General features: G+C 56.0%; 8 protein-coding genes across 8 annotated transcripts; 5 read left to right on the top strand and 3 right to left on the bottom strand.

Moving 5' to 3' along the window:
* Positions 1–2,947: 2,947 nt before the first annotated feature.
* On the top strand, positions 2,948–5,281 carry B0I36DRAFT_366051 (uncharacterized protein; the record flags this gene model as incomplete). Its single annotated transcript, XM_046159235.1, has 3 exons — positions 2,948–4,916; positions 4,974–5,112; positions 5,170–5,281. 3 exons carry the CDS (start codon positions 2,948–2,950, stop codon positions 5,279–5,281), a joined length of 2,220 nt encoding a protein of 739 aa, XP_046009711.1.
* Positions 5,282–5,700: 419 nt separating this feature from the next.
* On the bottom strand, positions 5,701–7,088 carry B0I36DRAFT_248488 (pyridoxal phosphate-dependent transferase; the record flags this gene model as incomplete). Its single annotated transcript, XM_046150390.1, has 2 exons — positions 5,701–6,812; positions 6,947–7,088. The coding sequence occupies 2 exons, from the start codon at positions 7,086–7,088 to the stop codon at positions 5,701–5,703; spliced, it is 1,254 nt and encodes a 417-aa protein (XP_046009710.1).
* A 1,461-nt stretch (positions 7,089–8,549) lies between these two features.
* Positions 8,550–9,948, top strand: B0I36DRAFT_330750 (family 17 glycosyltransferase). Its single transcript, XM_046154881.1, has one exon. It carries the CDS (start codon positions 8,675–8,677, stop codon positions 9,764–9,766), a length of 1,092 nt encoding a protein of 363 aa, XP_046009709.1. The 5' UTR covers positions 8,550–8,674; the 3' UTR covers positions 9,767–9,948.
* Positions 9,949–10,349: 401 nt separating this feature from the next.
* Positions 10,350–11,264, top strand: B0I36DRAFT_433917 (uncharacterized protein; the record flags this gene model as incomplete). Its single annotated transcript, XM_046162679.1, has 4 exons — positions 10,350–10,525; positions 10,641–10,697; positions 10,800–10,924; positions 11,149–11,264. 4 exons carry the CDS (start codon positions 10,350–10,352, stop codon positions 11,262–11,264), a joined length of 474 nt encoding a protein of 157 aa, XP_046009708.1.
* A 298-nt stretch (positions 11,265–11,562) lies between these two features.
* On the bottom strand, positions 11,563–12,572 carry B0I36DRAFT_352339 (uncharacterized protein; the record flags this gene model as incomplete). The annotated part of the gene is made up of 2 exons (XM_046157099.1): positions 11,563–11,697; positions 11,787–12,572. 2 exons carry the CDS (start codon positions 12,570–12,572, stop codon positions 11,563–11,565), a joined length of 921 nt encoding a protein of 306 aa, XP_046009707.1.
* A 946-nt stretch (positions 12,573–13,518) lies between these two features.
* On the top strand, positions 13,519–20,060 carry B0I36DRAFT_273482 (uncharacterized protein). Its single transcript, XM_046151325.1, has 8 exons — positions 13,519–14,111; positions 14,191–14,560; positions 14,626–14,654; positions 14,713–14,736; positions 14,810–16,561; positions 16,632–17,491; positions 17,552–18,567; positions 18,627–20,060. The coding sequence occupies exons 1-8, from the start codon at positions 13,833–13,835 to the stop codon at positions 19,778–19,780; spliced, it is 5,484 nt and encodes a 1,827-aa protein (XP_046009706.1). The 5' UTR covers positions 13,519–13,832; the 3' UTR covers positions 19,781–20,060.
* B0I36DRAFT_159160 (uncharacterized protein) lies at positions 19,928–20,507 on the top strand. Its single transcript, XM_046148635.1, has one exon. The coding sequence runs from the start codon at positions 20,074–20,076 to the stop codon at positions 20,395–20,397; it is 324 nt and encodes a 107-aa protein (XP_046009705.1). The 5' UTR covers positions 19,928–20,073; the 3' UTR covers positions 20,398–20,507.
* B0I36DRAFT_248427 (methylenetetrahydrofolate dehydrogenase) lies at positions 20,415–21,613 on the bottom strand (the record flags this gene model as incomplete). Its single annotated transcript, XM_046150381.1, has 3 exons — positions 20,415–20,507; positions 20,608–21,340; positions 21,411–21,613. The coding sequence occupies 3 exons, from the start codon at positions 21,611–21,613 to the stop codon at positions 20,415–20,417; spliced, it is 1,029 nt and encodes a 342-aa protein (XP_046009704.1).
* Positions 21,614–22,096: the final 483 nt, after the last annotated feature.

The raw sequence follows: 22,096 nt of genomic DNA, 5'->3' as shown, positions 1-22,096 counted from the left end.
CCAAGGGTGGAGATCGGCATAGCAGGCGGCTTCGGCTCTTCTTGCCTAGATGTAGGAGAGGGCGCCTTGGAGAGGGCCGAATGGCAATGGTCAGAGGCTTGCAGTATGCGCCTCGCAGTTATACTATCTCGACCTCAGTTGGGTAAGTATGGTTGAAACTGTAGATGGTGTTGCGGCTGTTTCCTGTGCAGAAGTCGGGGAGGCTTTCAAGATGCGCAGATGAAACTGATTGATGAAACGGGGTCGATTGTTGCCAGGGGAGCCGATCCATATTTTGTCCCCTGTAGACGAGTACTCACTCAGCACTGTGGAAACCAGCACCGAATAGTACTGCACAACGGGGTGACTAGAGGACGATCATGGGCCTGTCCCAGGCCTGCCAGGCTCGGCAACGGTTGTGGGCACTTGCGTGGGCTTCTCCGTTGCCGGGCCCGTGACCGTGCGTGGGCATCAATTACCAGACTTCCCCGACTCCCTTGTGCCTCGGCAGGCCCCATGGCCGCAAGACCGTGTATACATGCGCGATCCGTCTCGTCATGTATAGCACTAGGACTCTGCATCCCATTTCTTTGGAGCAGAGTGTGGTCATGCGCGCCCTGGGGGCTTTGAGATGCTGTCAACAGTGTCATGCATCACTGTTCCGTGCCTGAGCTAGCGTGCGACTAGCCTGGTCTTTTTTCGTCCCTGAATGGGTGGCCCTGGCAGACAGGGTGACATTTGACTGAGCCGTCTAATGAATCGGCTGGGGCTGGCGCCAGCTCGTGAACACTGCGCATCCAGATCCGGAACTGCATAAGGGTACGCGGAGAGGCACCAGCTTGTCTCCCAGAGGCCGGCAAACCAGGGCACCACGTCGTAGACCAGGACTGCGAGACTGCCGCGGATGCAGCTGACGAACAAGCATCACAGAGTTCTGATGATCGGGCTCGAGTGATCCACGACAAGGAACTTTGCGAGCAGGGGATTGTGGTGCTTGGTCATCGAGCCCCGGCTGGCTTACAGGAGATTTATGCTTCTTGCCGGGCTCACTGGTTAGCTTTACGGTTGATGCCCATGCTTACTGGCTCCTCCTGTTTGTCGGAGATAGCCCTCGAACCTTAAGCGGCGAAGCCAATTGCCTCAAGCCTGTCGGAAGGCTGCCGACCAGTAGTTAATCGTTCAGAGGCACATCAAAGCCGGGCGTGGCGTGCCTGACGCACCGCCGGCCCAGGTGTCCTTGGCGACCTTGGAAAGAACTGCGCGCACAGAACGGCGTGCTGGACTTGCGGCACTAGCCTGCGCCGGCGCGCAGCGGAAAGCGCCTGGGCGACACGCGAATAGGCGGGCGGATGGAGATGGGACTTGGAGTCGCATTGGGCTCATTCGAATGTGTGGGGAGAAAGAGATCAGCGGGCGCGCGAACGAGGCTCTCGAGCTCTAGCGCTGTGCGAGCACTTCGTGTTGCACAAAATACGCTTACTCGGCCTGGAGCAGCAGCGGCCGTTGATGGCATTGGGGAACCACCCTGCCCACGCGCGCACAGATGGGCCGTCCCCCACTGAGCAGACTAATGTAAAGGGACCGGACCAGTTTCAGCTGCCTAACCAGGTCTGGTATGCCAATGTTTGAACGTGGGATCTCGAGGCAATCAATGCTGGGCCACTCGGGTCTTTGCAGAATGTCCTTCGGCAACTCCTGGCTAGATCGTGAAAGTTGGTGCTCAAACAGAGTCGGCCAGCGTGGTTGTCATGCCATGGTCGTCTCCTGGCCCGCAAGACCTTGACGAGGCTTTCCCTGGCCATGCACTGATGCCACGCCGCCCAGACCCTTTCTTCAATCCAGGGGACCCCTGGTCCAGGCTCTCAGCCGACCATTCTCGTGTTGCGTCCGCAGTGCTTGCCCAACGTCGTGCTGCTACCCCTAAGAAGCATCGCAGAAGCCGGCTTCCTTGAACAGAGGGGTACCTGGACGGGCTTCCAAGATATTGGCCCAAAGGTCTGCTCTCAGCCTCTGGAGAGCTATGGTGCTGACACTGAGAAGGATGTAAAGATACGTAGTGGTACCTTTTCGTGACTAAGACCATTGTTGCGAGGCGACGACTTCAGGAGCCGTCCCCGCCCGCCCAGGTACCCCTGGAGCCCCGGGCAACCTTGGAACCCTTCCAAGGTTCCTGCCGCGACACACCCTCTGCGCCTGCTGGGCCTGCTCCTTCCCAGTACCACCTGAATCCCTTTGCCATCTGCCATCATTCGCCCTCCCTTTTCCAACTTCCCATGTGTGCCTCGCCAGGTTTTGGTTGTCGATTCGCCTCCCCTTTCAACGCAGCTACAACGTATCGGCCTCGCCACTATCTTCGTTTCTTGCATTCCATCGCTGTCGACCAACGTCCCAGGTGCCAGCCCACCTATCCCAAACCACTTCGTATTCACCCCCGGTCGCTCTAGACGCAACCGCCCATTCCAGCTACCAGCCTATCCTTCTGCGCAGGAAGCCTCCCGACCTCGAGTCTCATGCGATCTACATTTCCACAGAGGCACGCACAACAGCCTTCAATTCATTCGCGCATGGAAATCGTCGACTGCAAGGCTTGTTCCTGACAGTGGCCTCTCGCAAAGCTGCAACCTCCGTACCACGCATTGACGACGAACGAATCCGTCCCAAATTACCCAGCACACGACGCTCATTTCCTGCTTTCTCCCTGGCGCCTCATTTGCGAGAACTCTCTGAGAGAAAGTCAGTGCCTCGCAATCGACTACGATCGAGCTATAACAGATTCTACGATCTCCATTAAATCACCACCTCTACAACCAAAGCAGGGCTCTCAGTAAGAGGTCTCGATCTTGCAGACGGCATAGCAATCACTCCTGCATGCGCGATAGACGACAGTGGTTCCGGGTTGCCGAATCTCTCGAATTAGAAAGCTCCTTGCTGCCACAGCCAGCCCCGGGCACGGCTGCATAATATCACCATGGCGCAGAGACCAAATTTCATTGATCTGCGCATGGACTCCTCCAATTCAGTCAATTCTACAGTGTCCCGGCCACTGCGGTCGCCTCGACTGCATGTTGCTGGCGAGGTCCCGCCGACTCTATCGCCCCTCGATGCATTTGTCCAGCAGAGTCGCAACCTGCAAAGACAGCTTGAGGAGAGCACGAAGGAGGGAAATCGCGTGAGCCGCCTACCTCCGCTGACCACCGACAGCCCTCTTGTTGTGCAAGCTCGTTCGGAGTACTTCCGCTCATTTTCTTATGACTCTTCCGAAGATCGCGATGAGACCATCGCTCCTCCGAACCACGGTGGGCTCAGTTTTCAAACAGAGGTCGAATCGCCCTCTGAGAGGCCAAGGTCGATGCATCCGCGCATGAGCCGCATTCCACCGACGCCCGACGACTCGATCCCGTTGCCGACGAATCCGTGGCTCGAACAAGCGCGAGGTCGCACTCTTGCAAGAGTCGACGAGACTGACGGCGTCTTTGGGGCTCGGAGAGAACAGTCTCCCAGTGATCTTGACAGTCTCGTAGATAAGCAGGCCGCACTCGATATTGCGGGTGACCGAAGCACTCGGGACATATCACCCATCTTTGGACGTTCCCCGCAGTCTCCCGATAAATTGACCAAGACAACTTCACATGATTCCGCCGGGCTCGTGCCACCCCGCGCCCTCTTCCCGAAGCGATCTTCGAGTATCATGTCTGCACCACCGGAATCAGTCAGCGAGGAAGCATTGAGCAACTCCTTCCACTCGCAGCCAGGCCGGAAAATGTCAAACAGCAGCGCATTCTCTGCACAGCCGACTACCTCATCACTCGCACATTTTCAGCGATCCTCTTCTATAAGCTCGGACATCTCTGCTGCACTGCCTCGCCCGTCTTTTAATTTCTCAAGGCCGTTAAGCCGAGCCGGGACACCAGGCTTGGAAGGTCCGCCGCGCCTCGACGTACCATCTCGACAGGCTTCTTCGGATAGCCAACCATCTTTTGTGCTGGCGGATGAGACAGCTCACACACCCGTGAGCATGCACAGCGAAGCATTCCTGGCAGAGGAGGATGGGAGGTTCGGCAGCCCTCATGGAACCGCTCGTTATAACTTGCCCCGAGGCAAGTCCATACAGCGTAATTCAGCCATCTTCCAAGATGTCGACGTCACTTCGACCGGCTGGGACCAAGCTCTGGACTCGCCAGCGCGGACACAGCCTTTTGCCAAGAATGGTCAGGCCCCACCATCGCCGCCGACGAGACCATCTACCAGCTCATCACGTTATGAGGACAGTTCAATGACGAGCAGCTCTCTGCTAGCACGACCCTCTGGTGAACGTAGCAAACTTTCAAATGAGATGTCCGCCGACGACGGCCAGCGATCAGCTGATCCAAGTCGGCCATCCACATCGAGTGGTGTACCAGAGGACGGGCCTCGTGGGCGTTCAATGTCGTCGGGTGCCAAAGACCAAGCCCGAGGCCGCACTCCCGCATCTGTTGCAACTAATGATTCTGCCAGCACCATAAAGGGCCCTAAGTCCTCGTCAGGACAGCCTCTAGCTGCTGCCGACATTTCTGCGGAGGAACATCGCGAGAAGGGCATCAAGTGCCACGAGGAAGGCTCCGTCAAAGAATCAACATATCACTTGCGACTCGCAGCACGCGGTGGAGACCCCACAGGAATGCTTCTGTATGCCCTTGCCTGTCGCCACGGATGGGGAATGCGGCCAAATCAAAGAGAAGGCGTCGAGTGGCTTCGCAAGGCGGCCGACGTTGCAAGCGCCGAAATAGCCGACGACGAAGGCCAAGCTAAGGACGGCAAGGTTGTGGATGTTCAAGGTAGCAAAGCGCGCAAAGCCCAATTTGCACTGAGCATCTACGAGCTCGGCGTGAGCCACATGAACGGGTGGGGCATTGAGCAGGACAAGGCTCTTGCCCTGCGCTGCTTTGAAATTGCTGGCAGTACGTTGTCACACTTCCCACTATCGTGACGACTTGCACTGACTTATATTTTCCTAGACTGGGGTGATGTGGACGCCCTGACAGAGGCTGGCTTCTGTTATGCAAAGGGGGTTGGCTGCAAGAAGGACTTGAAGAAGAGCGCTAAGTTTTATCGCATGGCCGAGGCTAAAGGCGTCGTCATGCCTGGAAACAGCTGGTAAGACACGGTCGTCACATCATGAACGTCCAGCAGCCATGCTAATGTGCGACGCAGGATCCACAAGGACAAGTACTCCGATGATGCGAGCAGCATCAAATCGAGAGCACGCAGCAAGTCGAAGAGCCGCGGCATTTGGGGCAAGAAGTCCAAGGACGTCTCTGCCTGAGTCTGCCACATTCATACAACCATCACCCACAATGATTACGAAAAGCGTGAAATTAAAGAGATCCCCACAGGCGTTCGGGCGAATCGCATATTTGGATCCTGAGGTACCGGACTCCGTCAAAGATTATTTCGAGCATCGCGGTGCAACAATGGCTTCGAGGATATTTGGAGCGACAAAGCTGGCCATATTGTGCTTTTGGTTCACACATGGCGAACATGCATGCAGATACCATTTTGGACAATATATTTGTTTGTGCCCAAGCATAAGTGGGCTGTTTGAGCAGGGAGGGACAGCTTAGGGGCACATCCGCAACTGACAGACCGACCACGGCATATTGGACATGGCGTTTCGGCATTCACACGAGTTTTGGAGTCGACCTTTACTCAGTTCCATTTGAGCTTATTTTATGAATACTTTTCTTACTGATGCCCATTGGTGCCGTCGCCATACGGCTCACTGCTCTTCGCTGCCACACTCGACTTCCGCACGTGGTCTTTTTCTTGCGCAATCCGGGCAAATACTTGTGCCAGCCGTGACAATGCCTCCTCGCCGATCTGGTAATGTGTGATGATGCGGTTGCCCATCAACTTGAGCCCGACCTCTCTGCCGAGCTCAGTAACTCTGGCGCCGTTGGTGTTCATCGAGCCCAGGTCCAGCCAGCACATGTTGGTCTCGACAGGCTGGGCCATGACACCACCAAGGTCGGTCCACATCTTCTCGACACGCTTGGCCGTGTCATGCGTCTTGCGTAGCAAACCGCCTTCCCCGTTGGGCCCCTTGCCAAACGTCGTGTCAAGCGCGACCCGTGCCGCCGCGGTGATGAAGCCGGGCTGCCTGACGCCACCACCGATCGCCTTCCTCGTCCAGCGCGCATGCCTGATGACCTTGGTGTCGCCGACCAAGATGGAGCCCACGGGGGCGCCGAGACCCTTTGAGAAGCACATGGTCATGGTGTCGAAGCACTCGCCAAAGTCGACCAGGGAGCCTTCGCGGCCGGCGGCGACGACCTCCCACAGCCGCGCGCCGTCGAGGTGCATCTTGATGCCGTGCTGCCGGGTAAACTGCGCGATCCGGCGCGTCTCGGCGAGGGGCATGACGACACCGCCGAGGGTGTTCTCGAGGCTGATGACGCGGGTCGGGCAGCTGTGCACGTCGCCGCCGCCCTCGTGGTCCTCGCCGAGCACCACGCGGGCCTTGATGTCCTCGAGCGTGAGGTACCGCCCGTTTCTGGGCACGAGGGGCACCGTCATGGCGCCCGTGAGGCTCGACACGCCGCCGGCCTCATAGCAGACGATGTGGGCGCGGTGGTCACACAGCACGCTGTAGGGCGGCTGCACGAGCAGGGCGCGCAGGGCGAGCTGGTTGCCCATGGTGCCGGACAGGGCGAACAGGCCGGCCTGCTTGCCCGTCAGGGCGGCGACGTGGGCCTCCAGAGAGGACGTGGTGGTGTCCTCCTGCATGACGTCGTCGAGGAGCGTGGCGGACTGGATGGCTGCGAGCATGGCTGGCGTTGGGGTTGTCATTGTGTCGCCTTTTGCGTGTGCGTGTGAGAGATTCTTTGGTTAGCTCGTTTTGGGCAACCTCGTCGTGGGGTTTTTTTCTATATACAACACCCAAAGGGTTGTTCTTCTTTTGGAGAAATGGGCGGCGTGCCCCGACACATACTTCTCAGGTCAAACGCCCCCGCGCCCTCGTGGCCGAGCCATGTTGGCGCAGGTGCCGCGGCAGTGGTGCCGTTGGGCTTAGTGCTGTCGGCGGCCACGGCGGCGGCGGCGGACGCTGATTCGGTGGTGATGTTCCTCGTCATGGCAAACCTGTTGTTCCCGCAAGTGCTGTTGTGGAATGGGGGGTCGGTGGGCTTCCTGGTAGAGGTGTAAGTGCTTGGGAGGTTGGTGAAGTGGCGGCGATGTTTTTGATGGCAGTGGTCTGGGCCAGGCGATGGGTAATGTACGGCACTAGCCGGGCGAGGGTAGCACCGGGCCAAGCGGACGGATAGAAACGGCGGCGCAGAGGTTGATATCGCTGCTGCTGCTGCTGCTGCGGCGGCGGCGGAGGAGGGTGTGGAGGAGGGCCGATGCCGCCCGGGATGGCTGCAAGGGCGTGGGTTTGACAAGCGGCACCGCGGCGGCGCAACGCATGTGGCGAGCCGTGCCGCAGAACAAAGACGCATGCCTGACTAGGTGGTGATGATAAGGACTGCAAAGCCCTCTTTTCCCATCGGTCCGTCAAGTCAATCAATCAATCAAACAGCACGCGTCCCGTGGGCCAGATAGTTGCTCGGGTTGTTGGAGGGTTGGCATAACAATATCATAACAAGCAAAGTCCCAGCAGGTCCTTGATTTGCTGGCACGCGGGACAAACCCCCGGCGCTGCCCCTCCGCACTCGGACCCGCGCGCCCCCGCGTCCGGACGGCAAGGTCGCGCCGCCTGCATGATAACGTTCGCTCTATCGGCGGCCGGGTCCTTTGGGTGCTTCCGGGCCCCGCCCTTTTAACGTTCCCATTACCCTAGAAATAGCTTCATATTACCCTACAAGTACGCGTCCCGGGGCACGTGGCCTCCCAATGATCGGGGGCACAACGTCTGTCAACTGCTTCATCGGGGATAGCTTCCCTGCTACGTCTGACAGGCTGGCGCGTCCCGAGTGAGACGCCCTCATCCTGTCCATATCGCACAGAGTCTACATCGCGCAACTCGACAATATCATGTGACAGACTCGGCGGTAGTACGTCCTGAGCATGAACCTCCAATTTACAAACAATGTCATGGGATGTCCTTGATTTCAACGACACGAAACACCGTGCGCAATCTTTCCTTGTTCCCTGGTCGTATTCACGTTGGGCGATTGCTTCAGATCTGACCAGTACACTATGTCCTGTCTGTAAATCAACCAAGTACATACGGCGAACAAGGTTGTCATCATGCAATGCCATGAATAATCCAGCCGCAGCCACAAACCAAAGAGCGTACCTCGTGGCACTCTACCCGAAGGCCTCTCCATGAAAAGCGCATCCAGGCCCCAGTCCACAAAACGTACATCTCTTTCCCCTCGAGATATCTCTGGAGCTGTCAAGTCTCGCCAGTGAACGGACCTCATAGGAAAGGGCCAGTGGGATGATATGCAAAGGACGCTTATGTAACACACGGGGTAGACTGGACAAGGGTTCTGTCTACGCTAATCCCAGCTTGGAACAGACCCAGAAGCCACCCCTAACGTGTTCTAATATTACGACGCTGGCGCAGGGTCCACGCTGCATATCCCGTCTTCAAGAACAGGTGCATCAGGGGTTCTCCAGATTGAATCGCAGAATAGGACATCAGATGCTTGATCGGTTCTAAAGAGAATACCCTGCACATCATTCGACCAGCTCTTGGACAGTGTCTAATGCCGATATGATGACTCCACTCCGCCTGGACCGGCGACGGTCCTCGCGCCTTGTGGGCGCCCTCATCTTCACGTGCCTGGTCCTGCTATGGCTAAATCCAAACTGGACGGACCGGTCCTTCCATCAGGTTCTCAACTTCGACCCTGGTGTCGACATCACCAACGCGGCCGCCCAGAGCCAGCTGTGCAAGAGCCACGGCTGGACGCCATACAAAGATGTTGCCAAGCGCAAGGTGTACGACTTGATCATGGTCAACACGGAGCTCGACTGGCTCGAGATCCGTCTCAACTCGACCTACGAATATGTCGACTACTTTGTCATTGTCGAGTCCGCCAAGACCTTTACCAACCGCGACAAGCCGTTTGTCATCAAGGACAACATGGAGCGCTTTGCCCCCTACCACGACAAGATCATCTACCACCAGCTCGAGATACCGCCCGGCTTCCACTCGGACCGCGCGAACCCGTCCTGGGCGTGGGAGGATCTCCAGCGGGACGCCATGTACAAGCAGGTGCTTCCGCGGCTCACGGGCGCCAGGGCACCAAACCACGGCGACGTCCTGATTGTGGCGGACGTGGACGAGCTCATCCGCCCGCAGACCATGGTCGTCCTGCGCGCTTGCAACTTCCCGCGCCGGCTCACGCTGCGCAGCGACTTCTTCTACTACAGCTTTCAGTTCCGCCACGTCGGCCCGCAGTGGGCGCACCCCGAGGCCACCTATTACCAGGGCTGGCGGACTATCCTCCCCGTCAACCTGCGCAACTCGGACGGCGGGATCCAGCCTCTGATCAAGCTGGAGAAGGGGGAGCTGTGGAGCGCCGGCTGGCACTGCTCGACGTGCTTCTCGACCATTGAGGAGGTGCTGACAAAGCTCTCGTCCTTCTCGCACGTGGACCTGAATCACGAGCGGTATCGCAACCGTGACCGCATCGCTGACAGGGTGAGGAGCGGCAAGGATCTCTGGGACCGCGAGACGGAGCAGTATGAGAGGATAGACAACAACCAGGACCTGCCGCCGATATTGCTCGATCAGAAGGAGAGGTTCAGGTACCTGCTGGACAGGGACGGCCCAACTGCTGGATTCAAGGACTATCCATGACAGTAAATGAAGACGGCCTGGGAAAGCAGCCACCCAGTAGGCATATAGATGTATCCCTTAAGTAGGATAGGAGTACGGAATACTATTCTTTAGAGATTTGCGCAGATGTGCCTCTTGGGGCATGGGAAACCACCTGAAGCCTGGTGTTTCAGAGCTGAATTTGTCGGGTCGTTCTTGCCTTGATTGCCGTGTTTGGCCCGATGCAAGCGACATGGAACAATCGCAAACAGAATCAGATTTAGCTCACAAAACACTCACCTTTCGTGCTTGCTTGTGTCCTCCGTACTGGCGATCCATGCTCATCTTGCAGGAAACCGTGGCAACGCCGACATCCCTGAGGACTCGCATGACTTCAGCACGGTATCCTAGGACGAACACCTCTTCTCTATACAGAACCCATCGGTACCACATGCGCCACGTCAAGACACATTCTCCCATTTGTTAGGAACCACAGCCAGATTTCGTATCCTACAAGCAAACCTTGAGAAATCCACAACAACCATACATATTCGGACGATCCTTTCGACGGCAAATCAATACCGAGCAGTCACAACTACACCGCCAACCACCACTCTGGCCCACCATGCTGCTTGCACTCATCGCGTCTCTCGCAGTCCCGGCCTTCGTTGCGGCGCAAGGCAGCGGCGGCTTCATGACCAACTGCACTTGGCAGGGCGCCCAGTTCGACACACAGCGAGGTCTCCTCGCGATGTACTGCAACAACGACGACTGGGCAGCGTATGACTATGACTGGGCCACGTCAGTTCCCTCCTCTTCCAAAACATCCAACCGTTTCATTCGGAGCTGTGCCGGGATATGCACAGCCCCCAATCACATGTCAACAGACCACAGCAATCAATTGACACATCAACAGGTTGGACACCAACTTGTGCTTCATCAACAACGGCGGCAAGCTCAGTGCTGTTGAAGAGTACGTTCTCCCCCCCCCCCCCCCCCCTAGACCAATTTCACAGACTATCGCCACATCCCAGCTTGCTCAACCGAGACTGACACCATGCCCGTGACAACATAGAGGCGGCTACTTCGACACCTGCGACCTCTGTGATGTGGACAAGGGCGTGACCAAGACCGAGTTCATGCTCACATGCCACTGCTGGAGCTCTGATGGCGTGTTCAAGGAGTCGTCTGTGGATCTGAGTAAGTTGACCACACGCCGCTCGTGGCCGGAGATCTCTTGCATTCCTTTGTTGTTCTGCCCTTTCCTGGAATTAGAGTGGAATAAGGGCAGGTTGAACCGCATGTGAGCAGGCTACTAATGGTCCAAACATGCAGATGACACAATTTGGAACCACGACGGCACCCTTGGCTGCTTCTCTCATACTGGTGAAAAGCAGCACGAGGGACCATTGCGGCGTTGATAGGAACTTTGAAGGCTACAGACTTAATGAGCAACCACGTAGGACAGCTGGAACCATGGCACGGCCAGGAATTCGACCAGACTTGTTCACTGCCAGCGAACGCAAGATTATGGATCTGATCAAGATCATGGTGGAGGGTGGCAGAGGAACTCAAAGAGGCGAGAAGTCCAAGCTCGTCGTCTTCAGAGGTTTCTTGGAAGTTACAAAATCTGCAAACAACGGCTCACGAGTACATTATCATTGTGTGTTCCTCAACAAAGAAAATCGTGCCAAGCCTATGGCTGGGTGCTGTCCGCACAGACCCGAATGGGCACCACACTATCCCCAATACTGACTGCGACGAAGTTCTTGCTTACATGAGGGTTCCTGCAGTCCTTGAATATCTGCGTGGTGACCTCGGCATTCGCCCGAACTAAATTAACCGGCTCGAGGAGCATTTGTACGGTCCGTGCCGGAGTTCGCTCGCAAACAAAGATTTTGACATCCAGAGTAGCGAGCTCCTTCAGCTGAGCCAGTCTCTGACACACCGGCTCCCAGTCCCCGAAGTCGTATCTTGTCGGGGTCAAGGATTCGTGCCGGAGTATCCCGTCCCACTGCAGCGTGATGTGGCGGATGCGGTCGAGATATTCCCGATTTGTCACCTCTCGGAAGAAGTAGCGTACGGGTTTGAGACCGATAAAGGTCATGGAGGCATAGAGCACATCAGCTGTCTCATCGTGAAGTCTACGACAGCTGAGCAAGAGCGGGACGGGAGAACAAAGAGCGTTCTCGGCACCTGGATAATCCGGTCCGTCGGGTCCTGCATTGGCAGCAGCAGCTGTCATAAACTGTAAGGCATGGGGTGCGCCACCACTGCTGCCAGCTGGAGCCTCCGAGCCTTCTGTGGGCAGTGGAGAAAATGACCACGTTCCTGATGACAGCGAGACGCTCTGCCTGGGTGGCGGACAGGTAGAAGGAGAAGGATATAGTACAGCGGCAGCGGCGGCCGACTTGGCAGCGAGACGACGCTTAAGTCGCCGCCAAGTGGAGTGACGGGTTGACAGGCGCCCGCAATGCCAGTGTCCATCACGCCAGGGACTCTTGACCATGTTGCGATGTTCAGCAACGTGCTTGAATGAGTCTGGCTGTTGTACACATCGTGAGCGGACAAACCCATCGGCGTAGCGGGTGCTTCCATCATAAAAGTGCGCAATGTGTTGCGTTGGGCTGCCCTCATAAAGCAGCATAGATAGAATAGCTGTTCGGATCTCGGGTGGAAGCACTGCAAAAAACAGTGACTGGAGCTGATTGTCGTATTGAGCTATGTTTTCCCTGCTCTTCTGATTCGACTGTGTGGCGCTAACAGGCGCCGAGAGTTGTGGTGCTTCGGCCACACCCCCTCTGGGGTGACCACGATTCGGTATAACAAAGGACATTGTCGTAGGCATAGAGGGGACTTATCAGGGTCTGATCGATGTACCATCAGCCTTTTGCTGGTTGGTGCTCCATGGCATTGCCTGGGCAGGGGTGCCTTTTGGATCAGATGCTTTGCTGGTGTCGTGTATGCTTCAGGTTGGATATTGTCCTGAGCTGTTGCGCCGAAAGGGAAGGCAGAACGAGATCTTTGGCTGACGAGCGGCTGATTCAATGATCACATAACAACGCAGCTGCTGTAGTTTCTCCAGATTCATGAATGCAAGTATGGATCTTGCATGATCAGATCAAACTAAACTCCTTGCGCCAACTGAATGGTTACCCGGTGGAGGGTTGATCAGGACCTTTGGATGATCTCCGCCTTGGGGACTGGAGGGAGGCTTGGACAAGTGGAGTACGCGGTTGAGCTGAAGTTTGAAGCTGAGCCAAGAAGCAAGGATATCTTTTCGCCTTTCCGGGGAGGGGTTGGCATCGTCCGCCAGGGCTGACTCGGTGGTCCTTGCGTGCGAGCTTCACGGCGTCCTTGTTTGCTATGGTTGGGAGAATGCCGTGATCGGCGTGCGAGCCAAGACAGAGGCCCAGGCTGATGTCCAAGGCAGCAAGAGGGTCCCCGCGCGCCGACGAGTGCCCGATGTGAATCTATTCAGAACGTACTGCTGAGAGCAGAGGGCACGAGGAGTGATGAGGCATGATGCAAGTGCCGGCAGCAAGCGAGACAGTGGGGCCGATTAGGCAGAATAGGGGGTTCCCCTGCACTAGCTAAGGCTGCCGAGCAGGGGGTCGCGCCTTCCCAAGGGCTTCCAGCAGTCTCGCGGGGCCTGTCAATCACCGCCATCTTGTAGTGGCTGGTGATGGCCCGTGAATTGCCTTTTACAGGCTGCAACCGCCCGTTTCCGGCTCCTCTTGGCCTTCAGCTCCTCCCGCCGCGCGACAGGCTAACGCCTCGCTCCCAATGGACCCCCGCATCGTGCGAGAGCATCCTCTATGCAGTCCCAAGCCATGGCGCAAACGCCAGACAGGACCGCTGACAACATATAAGTCGTGGCATGCGCCGTCGTGCTTTTCCTTGGATTCTCTGTCCAGCGTGCCAGTGACGACCTCAATTATACCATCTCCTCCTCGTTGGCCACCCTGATATATGAGCTGCCCTTGCAAACCCCCCCTTCCCACATAGTAGTCCAAACGTCCCGTAGTCCTTTTCGACTGTCGCGGAACTATCCCTCCAACCTCATCCGCAAGACTTCGGACAACCAATCTCATTGAATCTATTCACCATGGCGACTACTGAGCTTCCCAAGCTCCCAGCTGCTCACAATGAGCTGGCCAACTACATCGCCAGCAACCCAGACACGCCATTGACCAAGCTCATGGCCCCGTATCGCGAGTTCGAGGCACACCTCCGCGAGGTGTACGCCCAGGATCGCAGCAACCCGCTCCTGACCGATCCCTATCTCAACGTGCTGCCTCTTTTTACCAAGGACACTCCCAACATCAAGACGCGTGCTCGCAACCTTGACGCGGAGTCTGAGGAAGAAAAGGGCAGATATATCATGGTCAGCACAAACTCTCTCATGGCTGTCGAGGGTTTTCTATGTGGTTCTCGTACTGATCTGTGTCACGTCGAGGCATCAGGCTCTTCCCGAGGACAAGAGACGAGCCCATGGCTCACCAGCGGTGGTGGAGAACCTCAAAGAGTTCAGAAACAACTTCAGCATATTTTCGGAATCGTCGCTGGCCGACATGAACTGGGACAACGTAGTTGCCGCCGGCTCTTCGGTGGTCAACTGCATCCTGCCAGTGCCTGCCGAGTACAAGAAGTCAAAGCGTGCTCTCCGCCAGTACTACCACGAGAAGTTCTGCCCTGCCTCTGACGTTGACCTGTTTCTTTATGGCTTGAACGAAGAGGAGGCAATTGAAAAGATCAAGGACATTGAAGCTCGCATCAAGGATGCCATCCTTTCCGAGACGACTGTGGTTCGGACGAAGAATGCCATCACAATCTGTAAGAGGACTTGCCTGGTAATCATGAAACTTCACCGTCATACTTATCTCCATGTGTCTCTATAGGCAGCCAGTATCCAACAAGGCACATCCAAGTAAGTCGCAGGATTCAGCGAAATATTTCGAGCCAGTTCTCTGCTGACAAGTCTATAGATCGTTCTGCGCGTGTATAAGTCGGTAGGTTATGCTTGCGTGGTCAAGCAGGTGTCATTCAAGCCATCAAGTAGTGTTGCTAACCATATGCTATTAGATCTCCGAAATCCTGACCGGATTTGACATTGACTGCGCCTGTGCCGCCTATGATGGCAGCCAAGTGTATTGCGTTCCGCGTGCTCTGGCTTCGTATATCACCCAGATCAACCCAATCGATCTGAGCCGCCGAAGCCCGTCTTATGAGAACAGACTCTCGAAATATAGCCACCGCAACTTTGAGGTCTACTGGCCCGAACTCGATAGGAGTCGCGTAGACCCCACCATCTACGAGCGGAGCTTCCAGCGCACGCTAGGTCTCGCGCGCCTGCTTGTTCTCGAGCGACTCCCAACCACTAATGCTCGGGAGCAATATCAACGAAAGCGCAGAGAAGAAAGAGGGCGCCCAGAACTCGGTGCGCGTTTCCAGCACCGCCTTTTTGGCAACATCAAGGACAACCACGAGGATGAAGTTGCAGACTGGGTTGGGGAAGACGAAGTCTCCAACTACCATACCTTCACCGTGCCGTACGGTGCAAGGTTCAATGCCAAGAAGATCGAGAAGCTCTGCTACACTAAGGATCTCCTCCTCAACGCCGAATGGAATCAGCAAAAGGACCGAAAGGTCTATCTCCACCGCCACCCTGCCTTTTTTGGTCGCGTCATTGATGTGATAGGAGACTGTTGTGGCACTTGCCCGTCCCCAGTCACCACCGAAGAAAAGGAGATTGCGGAGAAAGAGAGCGAGATATATTGTTCTGGCAACGTTAGCTTCCGGATCGATGATCCAGGACGACAGCAGATTGGGTCCTTCAATCCTCTCACAGAGGACGACTGGACTGAGATGGCCTACGTCGGCAATACGGCTCGTCTTTGTCAGGCCATTGTGGATGGCGACCTCGAACATGTCGAGGATTGGCTCGCCCAGGAAGGCGCTGATCCCAACACAAGAGACTATACTGGTCGCACGCCGCTGCACTTGGCTGTCACTAGCTCAACTGTCGAGATTGTCAAGTGCCTTGTCGATCATGGCGCTCGTCTCGTGGCCCGGCTCGCCGACGGCCAGACTGCTCTCCATTTGGCAGCCGCCAGGGGTAATGTTGAGATGGTCAAGTTACTCCTTGAGAAGAGCAATGCCAATGAGGAAGAGGAGGAAGACAAGCTTGACCAGAGACGCAAAGCCCGGGATGTGTCAACTCAGGAGCCAGAAGAGTCCTCAATCGCCAAGGAGGAGGAGACCGACTCTGACGCAGGTGATGAGGACGGTTCGGATGGCGAGCTCATCGGCGAGGACGATATCTCCGATGATGGTGTCCAATCAGCTGTGACGGGCTCCTTCGTCAAGCTCGCCAAAGACGATGATGCCGCGAAGAAGGACGAAGCGGCTAGGCTCGACGACGACTCAAACGATCCTGACTTCTATAAGATTGACGTCGTTGCGTGGGATTCAAAGTGCAGCCCGCTGCATCTCGCCATTCTGGGCGGCCACTGCGACGTCGTCAAGGTGCTCTGCCAGGAGTTTGGAGCGGACGTGCTCTTACCAGTCAAGATTGGCGACGGCTCTTACAGCGATCCTCACAACGCGATCCTTACTCTTGTCCTTGCACTGTCTCTGCCACTAGATCGTGCCACAGAGATGGCCAAGACTCTCCTGTCTCTTGGTGCCACGTCCAGTCAGGCGGATGCGCAGGGCGTGACAGCGTTCCACCGTTTCGTCAAAAGCGGTGGTCCTGCGCTAGTGGATATCTTGTACGAAAACGACGCGAATGGTCTCAAGACGGCCGTTGGCCATATCGCCATGTCTGGCAGTAGTGTGAGTCAATACCCGAGTGATGTGAAACCTGCAGGAGGACAGATATTGGCTGACTCTGAAGGGCGAGTAGTGGAACCCGAAAGCAACCGCCCCCTTGAACACAGCAATCGCCCAGGGCAATTCTGTCCTCGTCCTCAAGCTTCTCGAGGCGGGTGCGAAGCCTCAGATCGATTTCGACACGTGGCTGAAGAGTGCAAAATTCTCCTTCGACAAGCATCTCGGCAATTTCGAATCAAACCAGGAGCACTTCCGGAATGGCACTGACCAGCCACTCATCACGGCTATCCGTTCTGAGAATCCCGCAATCGCCTTGGAGCTTCTGGAGCGAGGTGCCGATCCCAACGTACTCACAAAGTCTTCGTGGGAGGTTGTGAACAAGGATTGGGCACGGAGATACAACAAGGGCCGTGCAGCGATAGACGTCGCCAAGGACTCATTGGAGAAGCTACGCAGATACAGGGGGGAGAAGCTCGACTTCAACAAGCTCAACAACAAATCGACACGGGTAAAGGAATCAGCAAGTGTTGTAGAGGCGCCAAAGGGTCCAATTGAGACCGACTCGTTCCTTTCCAGGTTTGACAAAGACACTTACCAACACTGGGCTGTGTCGTCAGACATCCAATATCGCGTCAGATACCACGAGAAGGAGCTCGAGCGCTTCGAGAAGGACCGCGCCGCAAAGGCGAACGCGGCTGGCCTGAAAGAGAAACAGGAAGCCATTGATGATCTGATCGCACAGCTGGAACGAGTTGTGAGCGCTTTGGAAGCCAAGGGCGCCAAGTCGTTCAAAGAGCAGTACCCAGAAATCCAAGACAAGACCGACTCGATCAAATCTGCCAAAGATGAGAGTCAGACGCCGTACCAATTTGAGTTCAACTTCAACGGCGTTAAAGACCTGACAGAAGCACGCAAGGCTGCCTATATTGAGCTGTGAGTCTCAAATGACGCAATCCCTCACTTAATTGCGCAGTACTAACCACCAAGGTATAGGTTCGAGGCATGCTGGAGGGGCGACATTGAAGGAATCAAGAAGTATACTCTCACGTCCTGGGATGGCGAGGACAAGGAGTCACCACTTCAAATTGCGGTCAGCGACAACAAGAGCAACAATCCATTCTCGTTGGCCTTCCTGCGTGGCCATTGGGACGCAGCCAAGGCTGTCCTCGAGATTGCTCAAGCCCAGTGGACACCGAAGGAAGCGGAGAATGCCCGATACAAGATGACACGCGACGACGATGAGGAAGATTCGTGCGAAGACTCTGATGCGGAAAGTGGCGATGAACCAGAGGTTTATAAGGAGGTCGTCATTGACCAGGTCACGATCGACAACATCGGACAGATTTCGATGCAAGTCAACAGCCATGTCCTTCCCACCACCATGCTCGAATGGGCAGTGCCGGTCATGACGGGTGTGGACGGCCAGCCCCACGACCAGAGCAGCTCGTACTACTTGCTCCATTATGCCATCGCCAAGGGAGACCTGCAGCAGTTCAAATTCCTGGTTGACTTGTATGCGCATTACACGACCCAGCAGCCTGCAGATGATGATGACGGATCCGACGGCGCACGGAAAGTCTTTGTTTTCCCGGTCGATCGTTTCAACGATGTCATCAAATATGGGCGTACTGATATGCTCACGGAGATCATCAAAACGACGGGAGCTGGCCTACCTTTTGACGAACTTGTCAAGAAAAGTGGCACTGAGATGAAGACCAAGCCACGTTATTATCAGGGGCTTTCTGTCTATGGCAAGAAGCGTGCTGACTGGGCCAACGCCGGACGCAATCTGGTGGTGAAACCAACCGGACCGAAAGCCTCGCCGCTCCTCACTGCCGCGATGCAAGGATCTCTAACCTCCCTTGAGTGGTTTGCCAGTGACACGCCATTGCGTTATTACACCGAATTCGGGAGCTCAAAGGCTGCCCAAGGCCACCCAAGTGTGAAGCATCTCAGAGCTGTGGAAGGCCGGTTCGACCGGGCAATTGCCAAATGGCTGGGGATGCAAAGTAAGTGAAACTAGATGGACATTATGTGGCTCTCTTTCTAACAGTCGATCATCGTGTAGGCGATCTTGTCCTCCACTGTGCCGTCATGGGTCCCCTCAAGGATGAGCAGAACCGACTCATAGAGTACTTGACCAAGACTTATCCATCGTCCTTGGAGACCAAGTCGAACGAAGGCTACACGCCCCTTTTCTTGGCGTTTCTGCTTGGCAGAGTAGAGTACGCGAAGATTCTCATTGATGCCCAGGCCGATATCTCTGTCAAGGACAAGAAGTTCAACAATTTGATTCATGCCGCCCTTACAAACAAGCCTGAGAAGGCGGATAGGCTCCGCAAGCTCTTGGAACTTCTTGAGCCGGACATGAGGAGCCACCTCTTCATGCAGCGAAATGGCCTAGCGCATGGTGGTGATACTCCACTCCATTTCTGGCTGCAGAATGCGAACCAATTGTCCTACAGGTGGCAATACAACGACCACTATGGCAGTTATCGCAGCGAGCTTGGTGCGGAGGACAAGACGAATGTCCAAATTCTCAAAGCGCTCCTGGACATATCCAAGGGGCAAGAACTTGAGATTTTGAACAGTGCTGGCAACACCATACTTCACACGGCAGTGCTGCGCCAGATCCCTGTCCAGATGGCCCTCATCATCGACGCCAACCCCAAGTTGCTTTTCCGCGAGAACGCAGTCGGCCGGACACCCCCAGAAATCGCGTATGATCGATACATCCACGAGAAGGTGTCTAGTGTCACCCCCATCGAGGACAACGTGGTCGACTTGACAGACCTTCCCAGCAAGGAACCGTCTTACTTCCTTCACAAGGTCGCGGACAAGCACAAGAAGTTTAGAACCCGCAAGGAGCTTACCTGGGAAGTTTGCGCTCAGCACCTAGACAAACACAAGGACGGTGCGAAGCGCCGCCTTGTGAGTCTCAATGAGGCCAACGATGTCGCCATCCGCATCGGCGAGAGTTACACGGGACAACGCTACTTTCAAAAGACGCCAGTCGAGCCCGCTGACGCCGACGAGGGAGAGGACGAGGAGGCCAAGAAGAAGCGGGAGGAGGAGGAAGCCAAGAGGGAGGCCGATATCAGCACGATCAAGTACGGAGAAACCAAGCACTCGGCCTGGGCCACACTCGAGGAGAGCAAGGATATCGACGACGAAGCCGGAGATCCGGTGGTCTGCCCTGATTGCGGGACGGCGCACGACTGACTGCGCCACGAGCGGCGTTTGATCAGCGTTGGGGGAAAAGGGCATGGGCACTTGGGGCTCTTCGCGGATGGCGGCTTTGCTAAACAGCTGCTTGTGCAGAGTATCACGTCTGTCCTGATGACGGCCATTATTTGCTTGTGGAGGTACGTCAACTATCGCAGGGGCCAGGATGATGAATTTGGGGCCTGGTTCGCATGGGCGAAAGCGCGCCTCTCCTGAACCATGTTTTGTTTATTTGCTCATAGATCCGGGACGAGGTTCAGTCTTGAGGAATTCGTTTTCTAAGCAAGTATATGAACAGTCTATATTTGCTGCTGTGCGCCGGTTTACTCCATGCCAATGTATCTAAAGATTTTTTGAGGGTATCATTTTTTGTGTTTTCAACTTGGTTGTGTATGTCTCTCTCTGGGAACATGAAGATCCCTCTTTTCCTTTTCTTTGACCTCAACATTTTGATATCGAATCACTGCAGTGCACCGACAGACTTGTCTGGCCCAGCGCCGTGGCGTTCCGCTGAAAGTATCTGTGCTATTTCTAGCAGCAACATCTTCGGCTTTCAGTACCTATGTTGCACAAGTTTTGTGGTGGCGGTCTTGCAGGGGTTGGCGATACTGTAGACTTTTTTTTCGTCTCTTCAACCGTCGAGGAAAGCGTCGCTCTTGGCCTTGGCGGTAGAGTCGTCGGTAGTGCCGTCCGCTTTCGTGGATGGACGGTTGGCGATGAGGCGCTGTAAAAAAAAAAGTGAAAGAGCACGTCAGTACTTAATGGTCCTATGGACGGCACCCACGAGGCCCGTATCGCCCGGAAGAACTGGGATAAAATCTTACCACAAGGTTACGCAGCAGCACGGCGATGGTGACCTTGCCGACCGAGGGGACGTAGATGGAGGCCTTCTCCTTGACGGCCGGGCCGTCAAAGTTGCGGAACGACGAGAAGTTGATGCACACGGCGCCGTCGCGGATGAGCTCCGTGGGCACCTTGTACTTCTCGGTGGGCACGCCGCCGATGATGACGTCGCTGATGGGGATGCAGTCCTTGAGCCCCCAGCCTTCCTTCTCCTCGGTCTTGTGGCGGGGCTGCTTGATGCCCTGCCCGCGGGTGAAGAGCTGGACGCCGGTGATGTCGACCGAGTAGACGGTCGCGCCGTCGTTGGCGAGCAGGGCGGCCAGGGGCCGGCCGTTGACCTCGGAGCGGTTGATGACGGTGATGGTCTTGCCGTAGAGCCGGTTGCCGTAGGGGAGGATGGCGTTGTAGATCTGCAGGTACTCGAGGATCTTGACGACTGCGAGCGGCGTACAGGGGAGGATGGACTTCTTGAGGTTGTGCGGCGCGTCTAGGAAACGCGTGTTGTGGTACATGTTGTAGATGTGCTTGTGGCACAGGCCCTCCACGTCCTTCTCGAGGGCAACCGTCTCCTGGATGTACTTGTCGTGCGCCGGGTTGCCGGGGAAGATGGGGTAGTAGACGATGATGCCGTCGACCTTGGCTTCGTCGTTGGCGGCCATGATGTCCTCCTCGAGGGTGTCCTTGTCGACCTGGCGGAGGTCAAAGTTGAAGCCACTGTGAGGAGGCGTCAGTTATTCGTGAGCCAGATTGGGAGTACTGTCTGTAGGTGATTGGCCGGACTCACTTCTCCTCGCAAGTCTTCTTGGACCACTCGGCGTACTTGATGGCGGCTGGATCGTCGTTGGCGAGGAAGGCGACCAAGGTGGGCTTGCCCTCGTTGTCGAGCTGGATCGTCTTGAGGGTGTCCTTGACCTCGGCCAGCAGGTTCTTGGCAATGGTGTCGGCCAGGATGACCTTGCACGTCTTGAAATTGTCTGGAGCAGCCATTGCGACTGTTCTCTGGAGGGCAGGCTATGTGGACAAAATTAGCATGGCTTGCTATCGTCACGAGCCAATTGCTCCGGTAGGCTGGACCACAAGACCGTTCATGACAGCGTGTGAAGCTTAGAGAGGGGCCGCACAGCGTTACTCACAGGGAACACGATCTGTCGACTTGACGAGGGGGGAAAGATAGGGCAATCGTTCACCAGCGACGACAGGCTTGGATGAGGTGAGGTCAAGTGACGTGACGAGAGCACAAGGGACGATATGCAAGAGAGGCGCGCGGCGAACCAGCACCGGGACAACCGCGAAGAGAAGAAAGAAGCAGCAAATCTACAGCGATCTACGGAAGCAGGGCCACCAGGTGGGAGGAGAGGGGATTCCATTGGCCACAAGGCTTAGGCAAGACAGGCAAGACAGGGTCCCGGACCCGTCTTCCGGGCTGAAACGGCGCCGTCAACCAAGGGAAGAAAAAAAAAAAAGGCCCAC

Source organism: Microdochium trichocladiopsis (assembly GCF_020744255.1).
Source record: "Microdochium trichocladiopsis strain MPI-CAGE-CH-0230 chromosome Unknown B0I36scaffold_8, whole genome shotgun sequence".
Lineage (NCBI taxonomy): Eukaryota > Fungi > Ascomycota > Sordariomycetes > Xylariales > Microdochiaceae > Microdochium > Microdochium trichocladiopsis.
The sequence above is the reverse complement of the archived record's forward strand: the minus strand, read 5'-3'. Positions and strand labels throughout refer to the sequence as shown.

Bases quoted from the DNA above. Each gene is read 5' to 3' on its own strand.
- B0I36DRAFT_330750 (XM_046154881.1), top strand. From the start codon at position 8,675: ATGATGACTCCACTCCGCCTGGACCGGCGACGGTCCTCGCGCCTTGTG.
- B0I36DRAFT_273482 (XM_046151325.1), top strand. From the start codon at position 13,833: ATGGCGACTACTGAGCTTCCCAAGCTCCCAGCTGCTCACAATGAGCTG. The intron at 16,562-16,631 runs GTGAGTCAATAC...AAGGGCGAGTAG, and splicing joins TCGCCATGTCTGGCAGTAGT to TGGAACCCGAAAGCAACCGC. The intron at 18,568-18,626 runs GTAAGTGAAACT...ATCATCGTGTAG, and splicing joins CAAATGGCTGGGGATGCAAA to GCGATCTTGTCCTCCACTGT.
- B0I36DRAFT_159160 (XM_046148635.1), top strand. From the start codon at position 20,074: ATGAACAGTCTATATTTGCTGCTGTGCGCCGGTTTACTCCATGCCAAT.